This window comes from Neolamprologus multifasciatus, chromosome 23, assembly GCF_963576455.1.
Source record: "Neolamprologus multifasciatus chromosome 23, fNeoMul1.2, whole genome shotgun sequence".
In the NCBI taxonomy this organism is placed as follows: domain Eukaryota; kingdom Metazoa; phylum Chordata; class Actinopteri; order Cichliformes; family Cichlidae; genus Neolamprologus; species Neolamprologus multifasciatus.
In genome coordinates, this window is record NC_140460.1 from 18,982,798 (window position 1) to 19,003,318 (window position 20,521).

At 39.6% G+C, this 20,521-nt stretch overlaps 2 protein-coding genes across 4 annotated transcripts in view; both read left to right on the forward strand.

Annotated features, from left to right (window-relative positions):
• Positions 1 to 2,761: 2,761 nt before the first annotated feature.
• On the forward strand, positions 2,762 to 15,587 carry LOC146491394 (uncharacterized). 2 transcript variants are annotated; one of them, XM_085152851.1, is made up of 4 exons: positions 2,762 to 3,623; positions 4,443 to 4,577; positions 5,895 to 5,992; positions 6,088 to 15,587. In XM_085152851.1, the coding sequence occupies exons 1-4, from the start codon at positions 3,260 to 3,262 to the stop codon at positions 6,184 to 6,186; spliced, it is 696 nt and encodes a 231-aa protein (XP_085008977.1). In that variant the 5' UTR covers positions 2,762 to 3,259; the 3' UTR covers positions 6,187 to 15,587. The 2 variants fall into 2 exon arrangements, with proteins under 2 accessions (XP_085008977.1, XP_085008976.1); XM_085152850.1 differs by having other exon boundaries at positions 5,895 to 15,587.
• Positions 15,588 to 17,188: 1,601 nt separating this feature from the next.
• LOC146491395 (BCL-6 corepressor-like) overlaps positions 17,189 to 20,521 on the forward strand; it is a 70,324-nt gene continuing 66,991 nt past the window's right edge. For both annotated transcript variants that reach the window (XM_085152744.1, XM_085152743.1), the window contains exon 1: positions 17,189 to 18,059. The gene's annotated coding sequence lies outside the window, so the exon portion shown is untranslated. The remainder of the gene's footprint in view (positions 18,060 to 20,521) is intronic.

Below are 20,521 nucleotides of genomic sequence, written 5' to 3' on the forward strand. Positions count from 1 at the left end.
CCATCACCAGTAGGCGGTAGGTGAAGTGTCTTGCCCAAGGACACAACGACCAGGACAGAGAGAGCAATGTAAAACATGTTGCTCTTAATGGGACAATAACTTTGTTCCACTTGCAGGCACTGTTCTGTTGCATTGGTGCTGGGATACTAATCAAAAGTCAAAATATGTTTGGTATGTTTGTTATAATTTTAGGAATCATATCATAAAGGAGCCTTGTATACGACAGCTCACACTGCATCAGTATAGATATGACTCATGGTCATTTTACATGAAAACCAGCTAAAATATCTCACCAATAACAGAAGTGAAATACAATAATAATAAGGTGATGGATCTTCACATGGGTAAATGATGATAATAGCTTTGCTTTAATATAATTGGATTAAAAGCTCCACAAAAGGCATGACTACTTGAAATATTAACAATGATACATGTTTATAGAAATGTTCTGTTGTCAAGACCTATAAATGTTAATGCATCTATGGTTTGCTGAAACAGATAAGTTTCCAACCATGAATATTAAGAATAAAGAGTTTCTCTGATACACCGGCTACATAGGGGATGACAATGTTGTTGCGTCTGTCTGTCTTTCTTTTCCTCCCTCGCTGGTGTCTGATCTTCTTTTCTGTGCATCTTTGCTGACTTTATGAACGCCCAATTAAGATAACCGCATGTTTTAAGTGCTTCCTTTACACGTGTGTTCCTTCTTTTTCCCTTCAGGCTTACAGGGAACATGTTCTGCCCAGTGGTGCAGGGTCGTAATTACTCCAAGTTTGTGTTCCAGAGGGTGATGGGAGTCAAAGAGGAGGTACTGGTCCATGTGTGTGGGCTTCCGGTAAACTTCGATGTTGAGGTTGCCATTCTCTTCAATGTGCACAGCGCAGTCCAGGAAAGACAAACAGTCATCCTTTGTGTCTTCCCCGGTGAACTTAATGTTTTTGTATTGTTTCACCACTTTTTCGTTTTTATTGTTCATAAAGCAAATTTGAACACCTTGCTAGCTCGCCTGTTTGGTTTGTTTTGTTTTGTATTTTCAGTTTAGTTAGTTCGGTTGCTGTCCAACAATAAAGCCGTGTGTTTTGACTTTACATCTGCCTCCGTGAATCCTGCTTTTGGGTCCACCATTTCCTGCCTGCCTTCACACAACCATGACAATATCTCTCTCAGGTTTTTCATGAGACACATACGGCTTAATCCTTCAAGATGGGTATGCGACACACTGCTTCATCCTTGGACCATGAAAATAGCAAATTAGATGTGCCAAATCATGACTCGACTTATATTAAAAAATATATATATGTTTTGTTTTTTTGTTTTTTAAATTAATGTCATCCATTATATAAGCTATACTCACAGCCACTTTAAGAGGTAATTCTTCATAGCAACATACTGGACTTCCATTTTCCTTGTGAACTGCCTCAGTTCTTGGTGAGAGATGCTCTTTTGCCGTCCCTGGTTGTAAATGGTTAGTTATGTTGTGTTTATGTAGTCCTCCTGTCAGTTGTAGCACTCTGGGCATTCTCTGGTATGTATCATCAAGAGAAGTTTCCCAAACAGCTCCCACTCTTTGAATGTTTTATGTCTTTGGGACCATTCTGTTATGAGATATTTCTGTGAAAATCTCAGTAGATCATTAGTTCCACAAATGCTCAGACCAGCTCGTCTGGCCCCAACAACAAAGTCAATTCAATCAATTTTTTCCCCATTCTGATGCTCAGTGAGAACCTTAGAAGGTCATTTTGTCTACATAGCAATGCACGTCTGCCATGTGATTGGAACATGATTAGATATTTGTGTTAACAAGCAGATTTTTAGGTGTAACTGATAAAGTGTACAGTGACTGTATATATATATACGTATGTCAGTTAAGATGATGTGTGAACATTCAGCATATAGCTCTGTCAGGGGCTGTGTCTGTGACCCAGAATTTTGAATTAATTTTGTATTTTCGATTTCTAATTATATTGATAATATGTTGAGTCTTGTGTTGGTATTCTAAGTTCTTTTACTTTAGGTTTTCATCTATGTCCCCTTGTGTAAGCCAGTTGTTGTCCTCCGAGTCAGCGTGATATGTGTTTCTTGTCTGTGTGTTTCATGTTGTTGAGCCTCCCTTGTTAGTTTATGTCATGCCATGTTGTCATGTTTGCTGTTCTATTTTGAAAACTTTGTGCTTCTTTGCTCAAAGTCTTTAATTTTACTCTTCTCCTGTGATGTCATTTTGTTCATTTAAGTTAGCTGTTTGCCCATGTGTTTCCACTTTCCCCGATCACCTCGTGTCTGTATTTAAGACCTCTGTCGTCCTTTGTTTGCTGTCAGGTCATCTGTGTATTTTACCTTCACGTCTCATCAAAACAGTCATTGGAGTCATCATAGTCGTGATAGTCATCTTAATTGGTTCAGAATTATCATAGTTTCATAACATTTTCATAATTAGTTTCCCAGTTTAGTTGTCGCTCCTGTTCCGTCTTTGCTGGAGTTTTGTTCATGTTTACCAGCCTCAATAAAACCACTTTCATTTGGTTGTAGTCTCCACTACGTCTCCTCCAGTGTCTCAACACTTAATATGAATGTCAAAAACTTAATATGAATGCAATTTTTGGAAAACCAAATGTTACTTCAAATAATGACTGCATTGTTACATATTTTATTCACAGTTTGCAGAGAACATCTTGGATGATGTGCCAGTAGAGTTCAATAACTCAGCTTCATTATTCATTCATGCATTTATTTATGTGTGTGTATTGTGTATGTGTGTGATATTCCCAATTTTCGAGTTCAGCTTTGATTGCAGCTGGTTTGATGGATTATTCAGTTATTTTGTGTTTCTTAATATGTTAGCATTATGCTTAATGTTGGCAAAGAATTTATGTATATATAAATATATGTATGTATGTGTGTGTGTGTGTGTGTGTGTGTGTGTTGTTGCATGGTTTGCTGGTGTTTAGCCTCTGCTATACCCCTGTGTCTTTTCTGTTTTACAGTTTAATTCAATAGTGGGTTTCTTATTTATTTTGATTTAATTGTTATTGTTTTTTGTTAGGATTTCAATTAAAATGTGCTGTACTGGAATGACATTTTATTCCCCTTGTGTTTTGTCTTTCCTACAAGTTTCACTTCCTGTAGAGTTACTTGGTATTTGTGGTTTGTCTTAAGGCGTTGCACACGACATAATCACCACCTGAAGTAGGAAGTGTAGAGCACTTCTGTGTCAGAGTCCATCAGAGCTGAGCTGCTTTCAGACGACTCCGTCTTCTTGTGGATGATGAAGCTGATCATGGTTCTCCTGTGGATGATCCTGTTGGTGGTTCTGCTCTGTGCAGAGGCCGAGAACGTGACCGAGGTCAGAGGAGAGCTGGGGACCAATGTCACTCTAACCTGCTCTAATCAGGCATCAGACACACACTGGTACATGGAGATCCACAGTCAGTTCAGAGCGGGTATCGGCCGCAGTTTTTTCTCAGCAGGCTCTACCTACTACTCTCCTGGTTTTGAAACTAAATTTTCAATCCTGGGAAACAAACTAGTGATTAAAAACTTCAGAACAGAGGACTGCAGGCTTTACTTCTGTGGCATCAAGAGAGATGGCAGCACTCAGTTTGTGGACACTTTCAGCCTCGTCTCAGGTAAGTAAAAGTTTTGGGGGTTTTTTTTACTGTAATGCTGAAAACTACAGAAGCACAAATATGTCCAAGTTTCACACCTGAAGTTTCACATAGTTTGGCTATATACATCTTTCAGCTAAAGGAAGACGTCATTAAATAGAATCAGTGTGTCTGGATAACAACAAATTGTCCATTTTTGACCTGTTATGGCCAGGATCGTATTTCCTGGGATCATGCTCTGTCTTGTAAACCTGAAAAAAAAATCTTACACAAGAACAACTGTGAGACTAACACGCATGTCTGAGACTGAAAGACAACATCACGTAGTTCCTAAAAACAAGTGTCTTCCTCGTGTTTTCCTAGTTACATTCTGTGTTTCAGTTTCAGGGATCGAACCAACCTTATAATTAGCAGGTGACCTGCTGAGCTACAGCCACCCCGACTGTTTTAAGTGTCAGATAGGTCTAGACCTTTGAAAATAAACAGGCTTCAAATGTTATGCAGAACTCTGTGTTCTTACAACCAGGTCAATTTTGTTCCTTTAGTCAGTGTCTGAGAGGTCGTCACTGAAACTCAAGGCAGCTTCTTACAGTAACTTTGTACCTTTGTGTAACACACAGCCCAACAATCATCCACACTTTGAGGCTTCAAAGGAACCAATTTGTTAAAAAGTGTTGATGGCTGGGCCAGTTCACAACTTAATCTCAAACTTTTAAAATGCAGATCACAAACATCTTAAACTAATCATCTGAAAAAGCCTCAGATGTCAGCTCAGTTTGCTTCTTTATGAGTTTCTTCATACACTCATTAATTTCTTTGGCAATCTGTCTCTCTCTCCAGCTGTGTCTGCAACATCTGTCACAGTCACCGACAATAACCGCCCAGACCAGCAATCTAACAAGAATACATTGCAGAGTGTTCGTGTCGTTTTCATCTCTCTGAGCCTGAATGCTGCACTCGTTCTTGTGGTAATCTGTGAGTCTGTTTCTTTCTCTAAATCTTTGTGGTCTCTCTGCTCTTCTATAAATATCAGCACACCTCCACAGCGTGCAACATCGTGGTGCATTTAGAGGTGCAGACGTGTAACCATCAGATCGCGTTTCAGAGAAGTAATGAAGCTATTTTTCGAAACATGTTTGAGCTCAAGTTAAAGATCTGCAAAAGATTTAGCTAGACTATTATTGTCGTCACTCATAATCAGTAGTGTCCTTGATGTATGGATGCCGATGTTTTATGTAAAAAAATTAATTAGTGAAAAAATTACAGTAGTATCAGTATTTCACAGCTGCAGCGCTGATGATTAGTACAAACTAATATAAACCACAATCATCTAAAATTGTTCTTTAGTGGTAGTTTTGTGGGGCCTAAATTAAAGACCTGTTGTAATGGAGATTATGTATCAGAATTTCAGGAGCTTCCAAACACACTTCTTCCGTATCTCATAGGTTCCCCCAGTTCTGCAAGCTGTCATTCTCGTTTACGTCTCCCACCCTCCTTCTTCTTTTCAATTCTTTAACTTCTTCACTTTTATTTATTACATTGGGAACCTGTCAGGCCCGGGAGCCGTCGCCCGTTCCCTTCGAGGCATTCCCCGAACCGCAGCTCAAGTCATGTCCAAGCAATTCACCTTTACCTACTAAAACGCTGTCAAAGCTAAAATGCGGTCGTGGGACCAGCTAGTGAAATACTTATTATGCTTTTCTTATTTTTCTTAAATGCATGACCACATGTTCATATTAAAGGTGGAGTTGCAGAGATCTCATAAAAATAAAAAAATAAGGTTTAAATGCTTTAATAACAATGAATGAAAGAAGTAATAATGTGTGTGGGGACACTGAGGCCCTGCAGAGCCTGCTGGCTGAGAGAGTCAGAGGAAGGAGCTTTTATAAACTTATCAGGTGTCACATTTTGGGGGAGGAGGAGCTAACTGGACTTCCTGAAGGCTGAAAGTTTAACTTGTTAACATGTTTTTCTTGTCTTTTATTTAGTGTGAGATAGCAGCAGAGCAGCAGTTTGCTGTTTGTGTAGAAAGAGATCAGTGTTACTGTGAATTAGAGCTCATACTTGTTTCTGATCAGAGTGTAGTTTAGACCTGCAGCAGCTTCCAGTCACAGTTTAAAAACTCAACTTCCTCTCTTTATGTTCTGCCAGATGTTTCAGCTGTGCTTCTGCTGTGTAGATGTTGTGCCAGATGTTGAAAGGTTTCTCTGCACAGTGGAGAAATGTGTTGTATGTGATGAGTGCTGATGTGAGTGTGAAGGTGATGTCACTCCTCTGATGGTCTGTTGGCAGGTCTGAGTTGTGTATGGCTGTGTCGGAAGAGGAGAATCAGCAAGTATCAGGCAAACCTCCCTCCAGCTGGGACCAGTGAGAGGCTGGAGGCTCCACAGGTAACTCAAAGTGTACAGGTGACCCTGCAGCTCATGCTCATTGTTCTCCTTCAGTGCTACTTTGTCCTGTACTCAGTGCTGCTGTTGTGTTTCAGTACGAGGAGATCCAATACCCCCCTACATCTGCTGATCCTGCTACACAGAGCATTTACTACAAACTGCAGGTTCCTCACTCGTCACTGCCTCAGAGCTGATGGACACACCTGGACAGGTGGATGATACCTGGTGGATTCAGATTTTGTTGGCAGAGGTCAGTCTTATGACTCAGGACTTTCTGCTCCTCTGTTTGTGGGAGGATTTCTTTCTTCCTGTCGAGAAAATCCACAAACTTGACAAACATTAGAAATGCAGTGAGATTAATTTCAGTCAGAAACAATCTGCTCTGCTTCTGAGCTGCGAGAGACCCAAAGATGTGACAACCTTTAGCCAAACCTGCTTTAAGGTGGTTTAGGATTTAAGGTGGATATGCCAGAATTCAAAGCTGTTGTTAAAACCTTTAAATATTTATTTGTTCTGTCTCTGTTTGCATCTATTTAACAGTGTTTGTTTTAGCTGTCTAGTTGTTTATGCTATTCTGAACACATTCAAAACTTAAGTAAGTCAAGTTTATTTAAAGATTGGCTTTAACAGGCATCATGAAACAGCATGCAGGAAAAAAGTAAAAATTGTGAAAATATCTATAAAATATAATTTAAAAAAACTGAGCTATTTGCACCAAACAAACAAAACTTTATGTTCAGAATAGAAAATAACTGAACTCAAAAACAATCATAACAAAAGAGTCCCAGCTCCAAAGCCTCTGTCCCCCCATTTAGTCTGTGAGGGGCGATTAATACATTTTGAGCCTGGTATTGAAGACTGCAAGCAGCTGAGTGTTTAACAAGAAGTTGAGATGAACAGCCTGGAGATCATTCATTTAGGGCTTTTTATGTAAGTGTGGGAATTGTAAAACCAATTCAAAAAAATGTTAAGTTTTACATTTCTACCCTCACAAGCTCCAGGTGGTAACCAAGAGATTGACAAGACCCAAATAGTCTTCCTCCAGAGGGTGTCAGGGTTTCTCCTTCAAGATACAGTCAGTCAATGACTCAGAGTAGAGATGCTGCTCCTCCACATTGCACTGAGCTGTCTGAGGTAGTTTGAGCATCTAACAAGGATTGCTCCTGGACACCTTCGAGGTGTGCTGAGAGGAGGCTCCTGAACCCAAAAGAGCTAGGTGGCCAGGAGAGGTGGGGAGGTCTGAGAATCTCTGCTTGTGTTATTTTTAGAGTATTGTTAACAATATATTGACTTTGAGGTCTTTGCAAATCATTGCATCCTGTTGTTAGCTACATTTTTCACTTTCATGGCTGAGCAGCCGGTGTGTTTAGGTCCACACTGCAAACACACCAGCTGCTCAGCCGTGACAGACCCAGCTTCCAAACATTTTTCAAAGTGGTGCTGTGTTTGCTTCAGAACATTTAAAATATATTTCTACATATGTGTGGCATTATTCATTTGATCTGTGAAACTACACTGTTGAGGAATGAACATGTATTCCAGTAAATGTGCAGATTTTGTTTGATTGACACTTTCGTCTTCAGTTTAGGCATTCAGAAGTTGTAGCCTCAAATGGAAGTTCCCTCCAGTGTTAGAAGTGTTTTAAAACAACACTGTGACTGTCAGGTTGCTTTTCCTTTGTTTTTCTTACATTCAGTGTTTTCTTGTTTTGGAGTAGAAAGTGTACTTTAATGTACTTTAATGTACTTTAATTACATGTACTGTAATGTTTAGTGTTAACACATCAAATGTAACAACACCAATGAAGAGAAACCAAATCCGTTTGGTGTTTTTTTTTTTTTTTTTTTCAAAAAAATAGTTTCATAAAGTTGGGGGCTGTGTGGGTGTTTGTCTCAAAAACGAATCAGAACTTTAATCACACTTTCTGAAAACGACCACAAGTGATAAACTGCAAAAAAAGTTTTCATCGTTGCTCTTCTGTAGAAAACCAATTTCCTGTTTTCAGAAATTATGACTACGTTAATCCCTTCCCACCTCCCACTGTTGGCTGTAGCTACAGAACGCTCCTACTGGCCGATTATTCTGAGAATTGAGCACTTGGTGTGTAACTGTGGCTTGTCATGATCTTTGCATTGCTTCTGCCACCATCTTTTTCACTGTTAATTAGGGCTGCCCCAAACGATTATTTTGATAGTCGACTAGTCACAGATTATTCTTGCAATTAGTCGACTTATCAGATCCATTGTCCATTGTCCATAAAATGTACAGCTTATTGCACCAGCATGCATGTGCTCTTATATAACTATCATTAGCTTAGTGTCTAAGGTATGTGCTAACTAAAAATAAAGACAAGATGATAGTTTATTAAACTTTGAATGAAATTTGTAGATTGTCTCAGTGGAGTTTAATAAACTCAGCCGTCTGCTCCTTGCTATCTAAAATATTACAGGACACTGGAGTAAATTCTCGACCATCTCACACTTCTGTTTAATCCGTTTTCTGTTTGACATTTACTCAGCTGTATGAAAACAAACTTTAATCTCAGTCAACCTGATTTACTCAGGAACAAATAAATCACTGAAAAAAGCCAAACAATAAATTTTTTTATTAAAGTTATCTAAGTGACTTATATATCATGTTTAACCTGAGTAGCGAAAGACCGCAGGGATCTGATAACGATATGCTGGGAGTTCACTGTTCTCACCGGCTCTAGTGAGCCTTGAACCCCGGCTAACTATCGAGCTGGTGGGTAACAGACGTCTCCAAAAACGTCTACTTTTCACTTTTACTTGAGTAATGATATTTTAAAGTAATGCTACTCTTACTTGAGTACAATTTTTGGATACTCGACCCACCTCTGCGCGTCGACTATTGAATTAGTCGTCGATGTAATCGTGTCTAGTCAACTAACCGTGGCAGGCCTAGTGTTAATGTTAATTTTAATTTGCATTACTGGAAATCTGGGCCTCGGTGTACACAATTTCAAATCTATGCATAAGCTCACTTAAATCTTTTCAGTCATTTAAGTCAATAAAAGCCTGAAATTACCATGATGTTCATGCTGAAGATGTGTTTCTTTGCTGTGAAACACATGTCTGTGTAGACACCTCTGCATTTCATAAGTGGGAAGTTTGTATGCTACACTAAACAGGGTCAAAAGTTTTATGCTTCTATTATACTAGTGCTGCATGGTGATGCATTACCAGCTAAGCAGAAATGATTGAAGATGTGACTAATTTTAGACTTCTCAGTTGTTGGAGCCCGGGTTCTTTTCTACAGTGGTTCCTTTATTTATGATGACTTTATTTGCTGTAGGAGGGTATTTAATACTGATTGTGCTCTGGTCAGGCGGTGGGAGTAAAAAGCTCATCTCTGGATAAATAAAAGACTTCACTTAAGCTTTCACACTCTCATGTTAGCTTAGAGTCAGGATTTATTTTAAATCAAATTATGAAAAATATCAACAACCAGTTAAAGAGCAGTGTAGTGTCATCTGTGCATAAACTGACTGCATGTATACAACAACATTATAACAATAAAATTATGAGATCAAATTGCTCTCTATTGCTAAGATGAAAAGGTTTTCTTTTTCCAGAGAGTGATTTCTTCAGTTAAACTGTGAAGGAAAGTGCTTTGATGTTTCGATGAGAGCAGCATTGTGGTCAAGTGGTGGGAGGATGAACTGCCGGTACTGTTGACAAAAATAGAATCACCTAAAATATAATTAACACATATGCCCTCACAGACTTCAAGCATTCCAGCAGTTGTGTGATATTTTTGCTGAGAGGGAAAGACTGCATGTTTTTACAGCATTATATTCTACTTTCCATATACATAGGCTGTGCAGAGATAATGGATATATCGGGTAAAGGATGCAATGTTAAAAATGTTGCTTTCATTTATTGTATCCTTGTTAAAACCCAAATATCAACAGCAGTGTCATCTGCATATAAACTGAGTCCATGAGTTTGGCATTATTACACGTTTACTGCAAACTGGATCGAAAAAGAAAACATCACAGCAGCAAAGATGGAGAGGTTTTCATGTGACAAACAGCAGACATTGTTGTGCCACCTTTGAGCTGCACTGTATGAGTGTGAGTTACAAAAGCTGCGGTGTGGTCAGGTGGGATTTTTCAGCCTTTGACTGCAGTAATGCTTTTGTTTTCTTATTTCAGAGAGCTGTGAATCAACACTGTGGTCACACTGATGAAAATATACAATGACTTCAACACCATAGAATAAAGCTGCAGAGCACTTTGTTTTCACAGCATTTCTTTGACTAAAGCTGATAAAAATCTTCTTAAAATGATCTCAGCTTTTTAAACTTATCACATTTAAATGTAACTATTTGAAATATGCAAATGCAGCTCTAAAAATGAGTATACAGCATAAACACAGTGCACCATAAAGGACTTTAAAAGTAATTTTGTGAAGTGAAATATTTACTGAAATGCTCAAACAGGATCCTAACGGGAGTTTTACTTGGCATGCTAGTAGAAGTATTAATAATAGTGATACTGATAATGGTAATAATATTAAAACATTAAAAAAATAATTTTAGTAAAATAAGGAGGTGGTTCTTCTAATACTATAATTTGATTGTAAAGCGTTCCAACCAGGAAAAGCAGCATTTCATTGATATATAAATACTATGATAATCACTGAGTGCTAAAGGTTAGCAAACATATTTGTGAGTGAATTGAGGGTTGTTTTTTTATACACAGCTGGCATTTTAAAAAAAGGACAAAAAAAACCCCATCTGACAGAGAGTCGAGTGTGACTTCACAAGAAACATTATGAAACCACATCCTCGTTCCCCCTCAGCCCTGGAGGAGGCTACTGACAGATGCAATCTGTTCTAAACTGGTTAGCGTTGGCACTGAACTCATCTGTATGTGGTCATGTTTTTTACTAAATTCTAGGTTTGGTTTTATTGTTTTGGGGGTTTCTTTAGTGTAATTAATTCAAAGTGGCTGAAAATTTAAAGCCAAATACTCTTCAATTTGTTTTTTCATGCATGAATCAGCAGGTGTCATCGCTGACATGAGGTGAGAAAACTTGCGTCTGCTTTTTAACCCAGAGGTGAGAGATGTCATCATGCAACTGAATCCTCCTAAATCCTCAGATGGAGACTTAGTTTTGCCTGTACAGCCTTGGTCCAGTTACACGGGCAGACTGTCATATGAATGTCATATGTTGTCTAACTAAATACACACTTACACTACTTTTATTGCCCAATGTCTCATTTTCATCCATTTAATCACCTCCTTAACTGAGGTTTCTAGGTGGGGATTGGGGTTGTCTAGTAACAGTCTGAGCTTTTCATTAACATAAACCAAGAGTCCATTATACGGTACATAGAAAACTATTCATTCACCTTGTGAATGAATAGTTTTTTTTAACATTAGTACACTAATTTAAAGTTGTCTGTGGGCCCCTTCAAAGATGAGGGACAGGATGTCCTGAGGAGGCGGACGGTTCTCTCTCTCTTCAAAAACTGTAAAAATGGACCCAACACACTGTTTATGAGTTTTATTGCCACTTCTCACAGGTAGTGTCTCTCCATTCACAGCTGGTCTCGGCACAGACACCTCCTGCTCCAGTCTCCGGCTTCACTATAAGAAAAGAGACGCCTTATTAACCAGATCGTCACCACCTGTGGCCTCACCTGCCTCCCTGGCACTGACCCCCTGAGCACCACAGTTACTGCATGAGACATAATGTGATTGCAGTAAGACGTTACTCTGGAAGGCATAACACCCAACACTGCTAAAATCTGATGTCACTTTGACAAAATCATCCATGTACACATGTTACTTCCCGCTTCTATTTTACCAACTGTAACCAAAAATTCTGCATCCCTAACTGTTAGCACACCCAGGTTGGAAATGACCTGGGTGGTTCACCATGCGGGGATGTCAGTGGTTGTGGACATTAGCAAACTAACTCTGACTCAACAAAGCACTCATACTAATTGTGGGAAGTACCTTTTCCACAGTCTGACAGGTGTGGGTGCTGTAACAAATATTGGGTAAAATCTTTAAACCAGCCACAGGGATGCTGGACTGGTGTCAGTTTTGTTACAACTTTATTAATGTTGCTTCACTGCATTGTGGTATTGTGGGTATTTTAGTTGGATTGAGGTCTGAACTTTGATTGGGCAGCTGGCGACTGCAGCATCTTGATTCTGCCCTTTGTTTGAACCGTTTTAGATTTGCTGTTGTTCTTGGGATCACTGTCCTGCTGCACAGCCTCGTGTTTGCCAAGCTTTAGCTGTCAGACAGATGGCCTCACATCTGATTCTAGAATACTTTGGTATACAGAGGAGTTCATAGTTAACAAGCCCAAACTATTACACCTTATCAACTATGATGACAGTTACTATGAGGTGTTTTTACACTAAAACTGTGTACAGAAGTCAAGGTGTTTCCTGAAGTCATGTGGCTGTTTTTGAAAGAGTTACTTGTTGCTTTCTTCAACTACTAGATGGCATTGGAGAACACTCAGTATATCACTGTGGCGCCACAGACATCTCATTCAATTTATTATGTAGTTGAGAACCGCCAAATATGAATATGAGCTGTGAAAATATTTGTGAGGAGTTATGAAAATAAAAAAAATAAAATTGGTCTTGAAATGTCATTTTCAGGTCAAAATGGTCAACTTCCTGTAGGATTTGGGTCAAAGATGGACATTTTTAGATTTTTCTTTTACATGTGTGCACCAAATTTCTTCAAAATAGGTGCTGTAGACCCTTTTTGTATAACATATGTGTAAAAAAACAGACAGACAAACAGACACATGTGCAAAATTTCAGCAGTTTTTAAGGATGTTCACTATTCAAAACAGTTATTCATTTGCTGCAATAAGAAGAAGAAGAAAAAGAAATGGAGCAGATACTATAGGGCCTCCCCAGTGCTCCTGCCGGAAGTAAACTAACCCTGAGGATTTTTTTGGTTTTTTTTAACAAAGCGAAACAAACAATAAAATTCAACTAATGTAAGAAAACATGACTTTCAAACTAACTAAACAGAAAATAGTGGTAAGTGGACTGATTCTTTTATGGCACTTTCTACTCTATCTGAGCACTCAAAGCACTTTACACAACATGCTTTATTCTGTTTTAAATTTTAAGTTTTAACCCTGGATGACGTTTCAGGACTTTTGGCTCGTTACAGTCCTGTAATATACTGCAACACTCTGAATCCACTTGGGGGCGCTGTGGTTTTACAAAAGAAGGTGTGCAGCTCAACTGAACAGAGTTCCAATAGCACAAGCAGAGTGTTTTTAGTAGTGTTTGCGGTAAAAATGTTGAACTAAAAGTATTACGAGCATCAAAAGGAGAAGTGCATATAGTGAGTTTAATAAGTACTGCAGCTATAGCAGTAGTAGAAGTAGTTTTTAAATGGCAGATGCAGCACTAGTCTCTCTGGTCACACAGTATTACTCCAATCACCCAGGAGTACCAGCATTAAGCGCACGTACTTTAGAGATTTAGAGAGTCGTATAAGTTGTAGTATTATCACTCAGTGTTGTAGCAGCTGTGGTACTCACACCAGCTTCAGGGGAGTTCCTGATGGTGTTGGGTTTTTTCTGAAACAGCAAAAATAATGGCAAAAATGCAAATAAACAAAACAGCTCTAAGTTATATTAAAACAAAGTAAACAGAAATGTGAAGTGTTTCACTGAGTACAGATCTGCATGAAGCCAGAGTCCTTGCGCCACGATAACAACGGAAGTAAAGGTGTGAGGCTGTCAAAATAAAAGCACTGTTTCTTTTGCTGTTTATGATAAACTGCCCGTTCTTTTTTCTTCCTCTTGAAATAGGCTCTTCCTTGAATGTTGTGTAATAATAATTTCTCATGTTAAAGACCTTGGGGTAATGTGATATCCTGACAGAGCACTCCACTCAGACTGCAGGCTTACTTCAGGTTCCTGAATTTCTAAGAGTAATCCTTCTTCAGCTTTCTGCTGTCTAGTAGGACCAGCTCACAGTTTGACACTGTCTGCATTAAAGATTGGATTAGGAAAGGTTAGGCTGAATCTCATGACACTGATCCTGGCTCTCATTCAGGTTTCTTCCTGTTAAAAAGGATTTCATTCTCCCCACTTTTGCCAAGTGCTGTTCAAAGGGAGTCATCTAATTGTTGGGGTTTTTTTTCTCTGATATTTCAGTATAAAGCATTTAAATTGGTTCTCTATAAATAAAACTGAATTAAATTAGCAGATCATGGATCCAGTAGTGGTTTTTGATATAGGCAAAATGGGCGGTTGCCCAGAGTGGCATCGTGGTGGGGGCGGCATCATGGCATTGGCAAAAAAAAGTTGGTCGCACCCATGCTGCCCCCACATCATGCCAGCGCATTTTGGTGGTTGAATGGGCACTGATCAGTTTTCTATTGCCAATTTGCGGGGAGAAAAGGCGCCCTGCGTTTGTAAGGAGTGCCTGCTGCTTGCCACACAGTGAGGAGAGGGGCGGGGCGACGGGGGATTCTCTGGCTGGCATCTATAGCCAGCCTGCAAATTAAAACAATATAAAAACAAAAACAAACCAACAAACTAGGGCTGTCAATGCAGTTATCAACTGATTAGTGCGATTAAAAATTTTAACGCAATTAATCCATTTGGAGTGCAGAATCACTCAAAATCCCTGAAATGTCTCTGTCAACGCATTTTGGGCAGTTTGTCCAAAGTTTGTCCATTCTGCGCTCCAGATGGGTCGCATAATTAATTTTGATGAAGGCGTTAACGCGTTAACATTGACAACCCTACAACAAACACAAAAACTGAAGACATTATGATGTAGACTCATAATTTGCACCGATGTGTTTTCTAAATTCTTTCACACACATAGACGTGAAAAGTGAGTGCGAGGGCCCTCGGTGCGCCTGCTTGGTGCTGGGCTGAAGTCTCACACACAACCTGTCGAAAGGGGAGGGGGCTGCTTCCAAATAGTGCACACTTCATTCACAATATTGTCAATCCAAGCCCATTATGTATTAATTATTTTTCCTGGGTTTTGTGAAATCCCAGAAAAAAATGTACATGGTGTAGATCTATTAGTCTCTTAGTTTATGTTTTTGTTTTTGGCTGTTGATACTGGAGTGCAAAATTACTGATGGAAGATGGACAAGAAAAGGTCAAAGCCATTGGGTAACAAGCAAAAGATTACTGCGTTACTTAAAATAAATGTTTAACCCTCTGGGTATAATTGGCCATTTTTGACTACTTTTGATTTGACCTCTACAGTTTGCCTTTAAAAACTATACTGTAGAAGTTTTGCAAACAATAAAGTTTTTTGCAGCCATTTACCTTTTATCCTTTTTTAAATAACCACTTCAAACTATTTACATAACCATGGGCTGTTCTGCATTCAATAAGATGCCACACAAATTATTTGTGCCACTCCAAAAAAACTTTTTGTCCACTATAAAGGAGAACATCACAGCCTGATACCTGCAAGTCTGACAGCAGCAGGTGTATCACTCCTTTTTCTACCAGCAGTCGCCTCATTGTTCTGACACACAACACAAAACTATCCACAACACTACACACTAACTACACAAGACAACACATTAACTACACACTCCAAACATGCTAAACATCACAAATCTCTCACATCTCAAAACTCGCTCTCTCTTTTTTTCTGCTGTCTCTCTCTCTCTCTCTCTCTCTCTCTCTCTCTCTCTCTCTCTCGCCATCACTCCTAAAACTTCCCCCTCCTCCTAAACAACCAAATGTCATGTTGCCATATCATTTTTTGATTGGTCGACACTGTGCATTTTTCCACCAACACGAAAGATCTGTTTTTTGTTTTGCTTAGATACAACTGCAGGTGGTACTAAACAAACACAAGAAAACTGAATAGTGACTCCAACCCTCAGCAGAGATGTTCCCAGGATATTAAAATAGGCAGGAGAGGACCAGCAATAACTCAGGGGCTTCACAGGAAAATCAGAAACTTCACTGAGAAATTAAAAATAATAAAAATTAAAAACAAACACAAACCAGCTGTTTTTGTTTTTATTCATCGAATTATGATCATTTCAACTGGCACACCTCCCGCTTTTCAAAGCTTTAACTGAAGCTAACAAAATACACTTTGGTTCAACAGTAAAATTCTATCTTTAGTTTGATGTTTAAAACTGTTTTTTAAAATATAAAAGTCAAGTGGACCAAACCCCTGTAAGCCATTAGGCAAAGGAAAGTGGGGTAGTGGACTGTTTGAAATCAATCCATGGAAGAACTTTCACTGCATATTATGTAACATCCTAAAGTTATATTTACAATGTGCACTGAGGAGGGAAACACAGGTTTTATCTAGAAAGGATATGCAGGGCCATATATCAGAAAGTGATACGGGTGAATCTGTTTTTAACTCTTCTGCTTCAGTCTGCTAAAAACAGAACACTGGATCACATCAGGTGCAGGGTTTCAAACCACTCCTTTAAATTCAGAGCACTCTTGTTTGTCATCTAGTTTCTCGTCTGAAATATTGTTTACTTTTGTTGCTTGTGGGGTTTATTACCTTTGATTTTAATCAAGTGTTTAAAAATAAGTTTCACTCTTCTGTAGATGGTTCTCCATATTTTTGGCTTCTCTTCTGATCACCTCATCAAATTTCAGTTAGGCTTAAGGCTTTAATTTTTTTTTTTTTGGCATTTTCACTCCTCTATTATTTTCTTTTAATTTGTTTTTATTGATCATGCTTATTCTTATTTATTGTATTTATATGTTTATGTCTCTCTGTTCATTTTGTGATACATACGGAATAGAAAGTGCCTTATGGATAACAGATATTTGAGAGTCCTGTGCTGGATTTTTTTAAAGAATTGTAATAATTATTGTACTATATATATATATATATATATATATATATATATATATATATATATATATATATATATATATATATATATATATATATATATATATATATATATATATATATATATATACTTATATTAGATCTAAAGTGTTTATATTTAGGTTGCAGTGGCTTTTATTTGTTGTTGTTGTTTTGTTTTTTTCATTCACAGCAATAAAAGAAAAAATACCGGGAAATAAAATTGCCTCATGAAGAAACACTTTTTTCCACATCGGTTACTTTCACATGAAAATGGCACAAACGACACGGTTTGGTTTTATTTTGGAATCTCCTACCGGAACCGAAATTTGTTAATTGAGTGAAATTTGACAGTGGAGCGCGAGCGCGGCGGAGAAAGACGTAGAGAAAGAGAAAAAAAGGGAAGAGAGGGAGTCCGTGTTCGCGTGGAGGAAAACAGAAAAGAGAGCGCCGGGTGGAGAGGAGGAGGAGGTGGAGGACGAGCGGGATAAACCCAGCAGACGCACGGACGACGGGACGGCAAAGAAAGAAAAGAAAGGTGGAATAACCCGCGAGCTGCGCGCGAGGCGCCCAGAGGGATATTTTTCTCCTTTTTTTTGTTTGTTTGTTTTTTGTTTTGGGGCTCAAAGTGTTTGGATCTGATCCGCTGCTGCTGTCGCTCCCAGCCGGGACTCCGCGGAGGGACACACAAACACACACACACATACGCACTCAGGGCTCAGTCCGGTACCGGACGGCACGTGTGCAGGACGGTGGGTGCGTGCCCAGGTGTGCGCGGTTGTCTGTGTGTTTGTGAGTGTGTGTGTGTGTACGTGTCTGCTGTTCGGGGTTAAATTTGGCGTTTTTCCAGCGGAGTTCTGCGCAGCACGGGACACCTTGTTTGTGACCTGTGCGTGCGCGTGCGCACACGACGCGCTCGTGCTCTTTGTAATGACTTTGGAGCGTTTTTTTTAATCTTCTTTTATTTTTAATTTAATTCTGGGAGGAAACCGAACCCCGCTGAGTGTGTGACAGCGTGTCCATGAGCGTGCACGTGCGCGCACACGACCCCGTCCTGCGCCCGCACGCGGCGGATCGATGAGGAGGATGGATTTGTGGATTTATTTACCTTGATGGGATTTTTTTTTTTTTTTTCGTTTTAATCTCACCTGCTTCGAGCGGATGGATGTTCAGTCGGAAGTAAGAAAAACTGGATTTTACAGCTCAGGAGAAGAACACGGTAAGTTTTAGAGTTATTTTTGAAATAAAACAGAGCTAAGTTTACATTTAAACTCTTCTGTTAATCCTCTAATGTTCCACTGATGATTAACATGTCTGTATATAACTTTGCACCAATAATCAGACACTGACGTCTTCATATTATCCTGCTTTTAATTCACTTTAAAACACTCAAATATTCCTCAGACTGAAGAAAATATTCTTTACATTGCTGATATAATTTTTTCCTGCAGTTTGAGAATTTTCCTGCTCATCTCCAACATTTTTTTATGACTTTTATTGCACTTTTTGTCACATTCACAAGCGCAGAGAGCGCTATCTCCTGACCTAGTGAGTTTGTGTTTTATTTCAGGACAGCTTTTAGAGTTTTCTAAATGTAAGAATTTGCTGCTTTTCTTGTGACCTTGTTATAACTTGTTATAACCTTTTCAGAGCGTTCCACATTAAAGTTTCTCATGAAATCACTTGTGTGCTACCATCATTGCAGATGTGTGCCGTCCATGTTTTTGTGTCATATAACAATGCTGTTCATTTAGTTGCCTCTCATTGGTGTAGTTTCCTTGTTACTTTTGTTCAGTAAACCTATGCTGCAGGTATGTCGTAACTACCTTCGCCCTAACCTGACATGCACCTCCCCAGAAATGTAGATACACATTGCGCAGAGACAGTTGCCTGCCGTTGTTTCCTCGTACTCTTCCAGCTACTTCTTCTTCTGCTGTGATTTTTCAAATTGAGTGGAAGAGAATGGATCAACTAGAAGAGTGAAAGTTCACGACCAGCCTAGTGTTTTAGCACCTAAATTGCAGAGCAGCACTTGCTCACCACCGCAACTATAAATGCTCGCAATAGCAAGGTCGTTGGCCATGTGGGAAGGATACACCTGGGCTCTATGCAGAAGTAAAAGTCGTACATAATGGGGAAATTATGGTTCAGCGTTGGAAGCTCGTTGACAGCCTGAGTGCAGACACAAACTGGCAGTCTACTGGCCAAAAGCTTCTGCTGTCAGGTGGGGTCAGCATCAAAAATATGATGCCACAGGTCTGTGGACGACTCTTGCTTGTGCATCAGCCAGGGACAGAGAACTACAGTGTGTTCTCTGTGTTAAAAGCAATGAAATCTGTGCGTTCTCCTCCTACATTCTTTTGATATTTGATGGGGTTTTTGGGGGGTTTTGTTGGCAGTTCTTCTGTTCTTAGTGAACTCTGGTGTCGCCTCCCTTCCTTGTTCTGGACCACTTCAGCATTTGCACGACCTGCAGCATCATCCATGTCGAGCAGTTTTGATTTTGGTAAGAGTGCACAGGAGCACAACCCGGGAATACTCGAGTGCGGCTGTTTCACACTTTAGTTCTGGCGCAGCTGCTGATCACTACGGCAAAGCTTGCAATTACATCTGACGCACTCCTCATCTTGAATCCCAGGTATGTACCTCTGAAGTCATACCTTTGGTTTGTCCTCTGTATGGCATTGAGTCTCATCAGGAGCCTTTCAAACGTGGAGAGTCTGCAAAGCGGCTTTTGTACTGGAATTTAACCAGGTTATCTGATGCTGCTACTCTGTAAATAAAAAGTAGACCTTTCACTGTTTTAAGCGACATGGAGTGGAGAGCATGCACATATTGTGACAAACAATTTTTATCCCAGGTAAAAATAACACCTTTGCTGCACAAAGCAAAAGAGGGCGAACACAGGACCAGCACAAAGAATCCAGTCAATTTCCAGAATAAAAGAACATATGTGCACTGCTTACGAAGCGTTCTTGGTATAATTGATGGACAGAATGAAACCTCATCCACACCCAGTCTACTTCCTGGATTACTCATGCCAGCCACCAGGCTTAAGCAGGGGTTAGACTCAGTTGAAGACCTGCATGTGGACACCTGCAGACACCACAGAACATTCTTTGAGGTCCTGACGGACACGCGCAGAAGGTGGACTTCGGTAAAGAGACTCTGAGAACGAGTTTATACTCTAAAAAAATCGTACACACAAGGTCTGCAAAGAACCTTGTGCTCATAGCTTGACTGGCCATCGGGCATACCGGGTATTTGCCCGGGGGGCCGATGGTGATTTTTTGTTTTTATGGGCTGATGTTTTTTTTGGATTTTACGTAACGGTATAAACAATGAAAGGCGGTGGATTGGCCAGATGCTGGCAGATGTGTAAAAATAACTCAATTGCTTTGTGGTGGCTATGCCAGAGCTTCCACAGATTCAGTAACATTAGCAAGTGGCTGGTCTCCACCACTTCAAAAAGGTGGGAAATTTGAGGCAGGAGGAGAAGAGACCCGAGGCGGCCACTGGCCGAGTATCAGGTGAACTGAACTTCAGGTGAGAAGTTATGACCTGCAGTCTATCTGGATCAGATATAAACCAAGTTTAGGTATAGTTTATTTTCGTTGTGCTGACTTTTTACAGTCAGTTACAAAAACTCGTACTGCGTACTAGCTAGCATGACGAAGTTTC

Coding starts and splice junctions, on each gene's coding strand:
- LOC146491394 (XM_085152850.1), top strand. CDS start 3,260: ATGATGAAGCTGATCATGGTTCTCCTGTGGATGATCCTGTTGGTGGTT. Junction 3,624..4,442: donor CACTTTCAGCCTCGTCTCAG/GTAAGTAAAAGT, acceptor CTCTCTCTCCAG/CTGTGTCTGCAACATCTGTC. Junction 4,578..5,894: donor ACTCGTTCTTGTGGTAATCT/GTGAGTCTGTTT, acceptor GTCTGTTGGCAG/GTCTGAGTTGTGTATGGCTG.